We start from the raw sequence: 7500 nt of genomic DNA, 5'->3' as shown, positions 1-7500 counted from the left end.
AGGGAGATGGTAGTTCACATAACTGAATCAGTTAAGAGTTGTGGGTGTAAAAGCCCTAGGTTTATTGAAGAAAGGTATTCCATTTTAGTTTTTATTTTGCCCTGCTCTGTTTTCTTCCTCCCCGTATAATTTGTGGGCACAGCGATTGATCTTCCTTTCCTTTCCACATAAAATAATTTTTATATAGTGAGAACGATCACTCACTGGAACATCCTCCCCACGGACGTGGTAGAGTCCCCATCACTGGAGTTTTTCAAGGCACAAGTGGACAGGTTCCTAGATACTCTAGTCTAGGGTGCCTTTCCCATGAAAGGTTAGATGAGATAATCCTTCGAGGTCCCTTCCAACCTGGCCTCTTCTATGACTTCATCAGTTAATATGTTTTAGTGTGCTTTCTAAGGTTATTTTTACTTAGAACAGCTGGTTGATGAGAAGACAGAACTGGAGGGTGGATAAGTATTTCTATTTAATACTTGGGAGGGGAGAGGATGTAAATGGTTAGTTCTGCTTGAAGAGAGTGGGTGGTAGAACCATAAAATGATACTAAATTATTTTTCCACAAAGAAAATGGTGAAGCTAAATTTTTCAGTTCTTTGGGGTTTAGGCTGTAACTTGTAGAAGTTTTTCAAAAGATAAATTACATTTAAAAACCAGTTTGGAATATCCATCTGGCATAATAAAACTAATTCAAGGACTAAAAAAAAGTAAGTTTCACATTTTGTGCTTAAAAAACCACCAGCAAACAAACCAAAAATCCCTGACACCAAAAGTTCATCAGAAGTATTAAGGAATACTGTCAGAATGTGTTTTTGTATTTTTTCCTGGATTAACGTAGTTGTTTTGCTTTTCTAGCTTGTATTTCAGTTCTTTGTGCATTCAGTGCTTCAGAACATTATGTAACACATTCTATAGGCATTATTTAATACCTGACACAGTAATACTGGTGTCAGTTGTTAGGCCTTGTTTTCAAATTCCTGGATTGAGCAGGCAGATTGTGCTTGGTGGTCTCTGAACTAGTAAGTCCCACAGTTCAGAGCAGCCTTTTGCTGACTTAGGAGCTCAGGTCTCCAGGTACTACACCATGTTTGCATGGTCTTATGTGTGGTCTCTGTGTTCACGTGCTTAATATTTCTAATCTAGGAGGTGATTCTGTAGAAATGATGCTGTGTAATGCTTCCATACCTGGCTAGGTTTCTGTCCAGTTGGCCTGGCATTTCTGCACTGTGTCCTTGGGATTTTTGATTCCTTTAATTCCTGGAGATTGTGCTTTGGCTCTCTGCACTTGGGTCTGATGCAATTGAAATACTGTCTGAATGATAAAGCTGTGAACTCAGGAATGACTTCTTGTTTTAAATTGAAAAAGTAGGCTACTTTGTGGTGACAGAAAGCACCTCTAATTAATGTAAACTTTTTATCAAATTTTCCAGTGCATTTAGAAACAGATTTGCAATTTAGTCGCATGGTAAGGGCCTTTAGAGTCAAAATATGCAGAAAGCACATACTTGAGTGTGAGGACAAAGTCTAAACTTGTTCTAAGTAACTGTTGCTGATGTCCATAATCTGAGTTCCCAGTGCTAGTCCAGTTTTAGTCGGCTTCTCAAACAGCTTACAGGAGTTACTTTCTCCATGTGTGTGTGCCTGAATGAGGTGTGGTGACTTACTAATAAAAACCACACAAAGAGAGAAATTTCACACTGTTGAAAATGCTTGGCTTTGGTTTGGTTTGCTTTCCTGGGGTGAGGGTTAGTTTTATAGGAGAATCCATTCATGTGTTGCTGGCCCTAATCAGTGCATCTGTCATCAGCATAAATCACAGGAAATAATATCTGGGGGAGAGGTAATCTGTCAAAGCAGTTATTCTGCACGTGGATGTGCTTTTAATGTTCAATGTCAGACCCTGCTTGGTTTTGAATGTCAAAAGTACTTCATCTCTCAGCACAACACAAACCAATTTTGATATGTGGGTTGCCTCACATCCCTGCCATGTGGAATACCTGTAGCCATGGGTATTTTCATAATGACAACTGCTTTTGAATGTCTTTAAATGTCAGGAAGGCATGGGTACAATTAGATCAAGTTACAGCTGTCTGCTACCTGCCCCTTTCTTCAGAGACCCCCAAGGATTTAGATTTATGTGCTGTACCTCCATACAGGTGTATATGTCTTACATAGTAAGAACTCGTGCCACTGCTAGAAGCAGCTCTTCTGGCCACGTAACTGCTAGGTGGCATAAGCACTTCATGTGACATCTGTTAGACAGAAAAAGACACTGATATGAATTAGAACTAAGGCAAGTCCTCCCTCCCTTCTTTTTTCGCCGGCTTGGTGGGACAGAGTTTTGGCAACTGTGCTGTACAAATATTTCTGCAGGTGTAAAGCTTGTATCTTAGCTACATTCACACTTGCTAGATTCCAGGTGGAAGTCTGAGTAGAAGTCATCTTAGCAAACAGAGTTACTGTACTGTAGCAATGCACTGTAGTGCCTTTTGAAAGAATGACTGTCTTCTAGCAAAGGGAAGAACTCTTACCAATGAGAGAATTGGAGATGCTTTTTCCAGGTGTGTGCTTCAAGTCACTGTGATTTTATTCTCTGTGCAAAGTCATGAACTTTTCTTAGAGAGAGCAATGTATAATTATTTCAATCCATATATCCAGTGATTCCCTTAACAAAGGACTACTTTATGCTTATTTCCATTGTGCAGTAATATCTTCTCTGAGCCCTGTGTTCCATAAATCTTTAATTCTCCTGCTTTTGTGTTCAGCATAAACTGAAACAATCTCTTATGCACTGTAATATGTGTTACATGGTATTTCATAGCGTCTTATCTCCACACAACTGTTTGACATACCGTGCGTTGACTTCCAAATTCCTGATACTGCACTTCTCTCTCAAATCCAGCAGATCTGTGTACAAGTATCTGAGAATTGTAGGAAGGTCTTTGGAATGGAGAGGATCATCTGTGTTAGACTTCATGTTTAGAGCATTTGAAATCCCACTTCCTTTGCAGTAAGAAACAGTCTGCTTGAATTTTGTATAATTGGCAGGTTCCTTCAGGCTCTGATGTTTAGCTTTGCACTTGAGAACTAAACAACAGGTAAACAGAAATGCCAGTTAGGATTTTATCTTCTGAAATGTCTCTTAGTTAACAGAGTTTGATACTGTGTTTTTATGAGGATTTCTGAAGTACCATTTCATATTTTTTTATGTGTGTTTACAGGAACTGACAACAGCTTTGGAAAAGAATCCAGATGATGCCGAATATTATTGTCAACGAGCTTATGCTCATATTCTTCTAAACAAATATGCAGGTAACATCTTCAGTCTAAGAATCCTTTTACAAGTGTATCATAACAGCTGTTTTACAGGAGGTGTCTTCAATCTGAAGCCAAATACAGTAACAAGAGAAGGCATTATCTGTAACTTAACAGGCTGCTTTTGGTATTAGTACATAATCTTGTAGTTTTCTTAGATTGTTTTGTTTCAGCAAAGCTTTCAGTGAAATGGGTTTTCTAGAGTCCCAGCTTTCTATTTGATTCCAGCCTAGTATTATCTTGGCAGCTTTTTGGAAGTAGATTTTTTTTGGCAGATTTTGAGATTTTTGTGTTGTTAAGTGTCTTCCATTGTTGTGTTCTTGGTAGAGACTGAATCCTGTCGTGGTAGGAATGTGAAAAGTGAATAATGCCTGGGAAAAAAATTAACTGAATAAGATCTGGTTTATTTTTTCTTGCCAGTAAAAACCAACCAAACAGAATCACACTTCAGATCTAAGCAGAGGATTTCACTAAATGAAAGTCATGCTACATCTTACATAAGAGCTCTGCAGCTCCATGAGGGATTCATGTATGGCAGTCGTGACTAGATTTAATTCAGTGTGATTTGTGTGCAAGATAAGAAAGATAACATAGTACATCCTGGAAAAAATTCACTACTTAGAGACTTGACAATTCACTGCTTTTTATAACGTTACTATTATGTTTCTCAACTTTAAACTGACTTTCAACAGATGCAGTTGCAGATGCAAAGAAGTCTCTAGAACTCAACCCAAATAATGCTGTAGCACTTCTTAGAAAAGGGTATGTATCATTTATGGTACTTTGGGAATATTGTGATAATCTGTAGGTCAATACTAGAGTTTGGGTTATGGTTCTGTGCAAGCTTTTTACAACACTGAGAACGAATAAGTTCAATGCCCTGCTGCTTGCAACCCACTTGTAATAAAGCCATTTAGTTTGGGGTGGTTATCTTAATGCCCTGGCCTTTTCAAAAACACACCTTTTGGGTAATTTAAATTCTTACACGTCATTTTAACCAATGCAGCATGATATCTGTAGAATGTGGATTACACTGAAAAGTAATCACTTTTTTCTTGTGTTTTTCTTTATTTGTGTCAGGTTAGGTGAATATCATATCAAAAATTATGCATCTGCTTTAGAGTCTTTCAGAGAGGGACAGAGGTTGGACAGTAAGTATTAAAGTTTCTTGTGTGTACAGTACTCCTTATGTTAAAAAAATGGATAATGTGTTAGATTAAAATGAAGACCAAAGGTTTTTTTTTAAAGGCTAATGTATTGCGTCCCTAACATCAGTTGTCTGGCTTTTGGGAACCTTTATGCAGTCACTGCATGAAAGTGTTAAACTGTTTAAAAAGGTGTATTAAAGTTCTTAGCAATTAGTAGCTGATTAGTAGCTGGAGGTCTTGAAGATAAATAATGTCAATGTTATAGTGTTAAGTGTGATAAAAAAGCTTTTGAATAAAGCAGGTTCCTTATGTATAGCTGGAACTTCTTCTTAAACAGTTTGACAGACCAGTCTTAAAGAATGTCCAACTTGGCAGGTATTCAAACTGACAAAATGGATTTTTACCTTACATTACATACCACTTAATTACAGAAGCATATTTATTATCTCTCTTTTTTTCTTCTTACAGTGTTGGCTTTCCAGCTGGACTTGGGCACTTTTTAGTTTGGGAGCACTTAGAACTTTTTTAAAACCTGACTATTTGATAAGCAGGAAAAGAATAGCTTAAAACAGAAAGCTTTGGTAGAAGACAAAAATCTTTGGGGAAGCACAAAACAAAGCAATTGCAGGATGATTGTGACTCCTTTCTCTCCTCTCCTATCCCCCATTGTAAATAAAACCTTCTCGTCTCTTCCAAACAGCAAGAGAAAATGGTAAAAAAACCACCTTGAAAGGTTACACAGAGCAAAGTGCACTAATCTGATAAGAACTGTCATGGTCTCAGATGTTTTCAGTGTGTTGTCTTACCTGTAATAGTAGTGGCTGGGACATGTAGGCTTAGCAAAAAATTAATTACTTTGCCTCTCCCAAATAAATGATCTAATCCTCTCATTTTAAAGTGGAGTTTCATGGACGTGTAAGCTAATTTGTGCTTGATACCAAGTGATCATGCTCCTTATTACTTTTGTGCTTGTTTAGCCTCTTCTTTCAGTGCATTAAGTCTGCAGAAACCTAGTATTTTTAAAGTCTTTCCCCCTGGATGAATGTGTTGAAATGGCCCAACGAAGGGTCTGAGTGCTGAAGCCACCAAAAGTGAAGTGGCAGAGCAGTGCTGGGCCAGCAGAATGGTGGTAGAAGGAGGATTTGGTGAAATTGCAGCAACTCAGCTGTCAGTTTAGGCTGCCTTGGAATAGGAGTTGAAAATAAGAAATTTCATTAAGTTCTTTGTTAGTTTGGATAACTAGGTAGTCTCCACTAGTTTCACAGTAGAGAGACAGGTTTGTCTTTGCAGTCTAGTCAAGTTCTCTATTTAGTAACTTTCCGTGAAAGGAAGAGTTTCCTTCCACTGACTTAGGTAGTTTTCCTTACTTGGGAGGTAACTTTTTGTACATCTCCAAGCTCATCACTGCTGAATTTAATTGAATGACTAATCTTTATTTTTCATCCTCTTGCCCCACCTCAGGCAACCAGTATCACTTTGAGGTTTTTCATGTGCATGGGTAACCTTACATTCTATTTATGCTGTAGAGTACAACACAGAGCTGCAGATACCTTTTTAGATAAGTGAATACCAGGATCCTCTTGGCTGTTTCAGAATCCCTGAAATCCCACATCCTTTCCTGTGTTGAATTGCTTCATTTCTACCTGTTTGAATTTAATTTGCTGTTGTTTTGTTGCTTACTCAGTTGAAGTGTTTCTGAAGCTTTGCACTTCCTGATTATTCCCGTATCTGAAGATACTTTCTGCTGTGCTTCCTCTATCTCATTACAAAATTCTGTGGCCTGCTGTGAGATGAGGAGTCTCCTGAAGGCCTTTTCTAAATTGCAGATTTAGTTGATTCTCTTTCATACATTACCTAATTTGCTGGCAAGTTTGTGTCTGTAACAGAATTTGCCTTTGTGGAATGTTTCATGGATCCCAGGTGGAAACAATTGTGAGCATAGGCATTTTGGCAACACAACTGACTTCCAGCTAAATGCAGCTAATGCAAAATGATCAAAGCACAGAGGGAAAATTTACCACGTACACTAAGCAGGTGATGAAGAGACTGCAGCTGTTGCTGCCTTGGGAAGAATTGCTGTGGTGGGGACTTCTTTGCTGGCAAAGCTGGTTTCTTTGCCACACAAGTGGGCAGAAGTACATGGATACATGTTTCTATTCTTTGCTAATGTAAGGGCTGTTTTAAATCTCAATCTAGAATGCTGACAACGATGAGCTTCCTACTTGTGCTCATCACTGGTAGGACTGACAGGCCCAGGGTACCACAGCAACCTTCCCATTACCCACCTACAAGGATATGGAAATAGGACTTGATGTGATGAGCTGTGGAATGTACAGTGTTTCTTTATTTTACAAAAGAACCTTAGAAAGCAATACTCCTTTCGCTCAGCCATGCGATGCATGCAGACTTTTGCAGTTCCTGTTGCCTTAGTTGAAGAATGAGTGTAATCTGGTACTCTTCAGTATGCTTTGTGGATTTAGGTCAATTATACTCAATTTTTCTTGGATTTTTTGCTCTGACCACTGAACTAATTTAGTGAAGGTGGAATGTGGCAACTTTTTAAAGAAACTTCTTCCTTTTCTTGTATTCTAAGAGTTGGTAGAGATTTAGTAAGCGAAGACCCAGTTAGGTTTTCTGAACTGCAGATATTTGTAGAAATTGTTTATTAGTTCTTTGGGAGGATAATACAATTTTAGAGAAAAAATAGGGGCATTAATGCCGGACTTACTTTTGAAGTTTGTATTGCATAGCAATCTAGTCATAGGCCATGGTTAAAAAGAGAATTCCTTGTCTGCTGATGAGGGAGGCCAGATTAGTGGAGACCTTACTTAGACTGCAAAACTTGAAAGTCTTTTTAGGTTACCATGCTGTAGTGGTTTTGGTTCAAAATATTCGTTACTTACTTATTTTCCTTCTGTGAGATAAGAATTAGGAGAAAAGCAAAGCAGGCACAAACCTTAAACAGTTGCAGTACAATGAAAGAGCTTTATTACTAATAGAATTAAAAGTAAAGAGAAAATAACAAAATTAAAGCAAATCC

At 38.1% G+C, this 7500-nt stretch overlaps 1 protein-coding gene across 1 annotated transcript in view; it reads left to right on the top strand.

The window, feature by feature from the left end:
• The first annotated feature begins 3154 nt into the window (after positions 1 to 3154).
• Positions 3155 to 7500, top strand: part of SUGT1 (SGT1 homolog, MIS12 kinetochore complex assembly cochaperone) — a 23725-nt gene continuing 19379 nt past the window's right edge. Inside the window, 4 exon segments of the mRNA XM_008633136.2 lie at positions 3155 to 3196; positions 3198 to 3309; positions 4005 to 4074; positions 4393 to 4463. Coding sequence (XP_008631358.2) covers positions 3170 to 3196; positions 3198 to 3309; positions 4005 to 4074; positions 4393 to 4463 — 280 coding nt within the window. The 5' untranslated portion in view covers positions 3155 to 3169.

Source organism: Corvus brachyrhynchos, unplaced genomic scaffold (genome assembly GCF_000691975.1).
Source record: "Corvus brachyrhynchos isolate BGI_N302 unplaced genomic scaffold, ASM69197v1 scaffold202, whole genome shotgun sequence".
Classification (NCBI taxonomy): Eukaryota; Metazoa; Chordata; class Aves; order Passeriformes; family Corvidae; genus Corvus; species Corvus brachyrhynchos.
The sequence above is the reverse complement of the archived record's forward strand: the minus strand, read 5'-3'. Positions and strand labels throughout refer to the sequence as shown.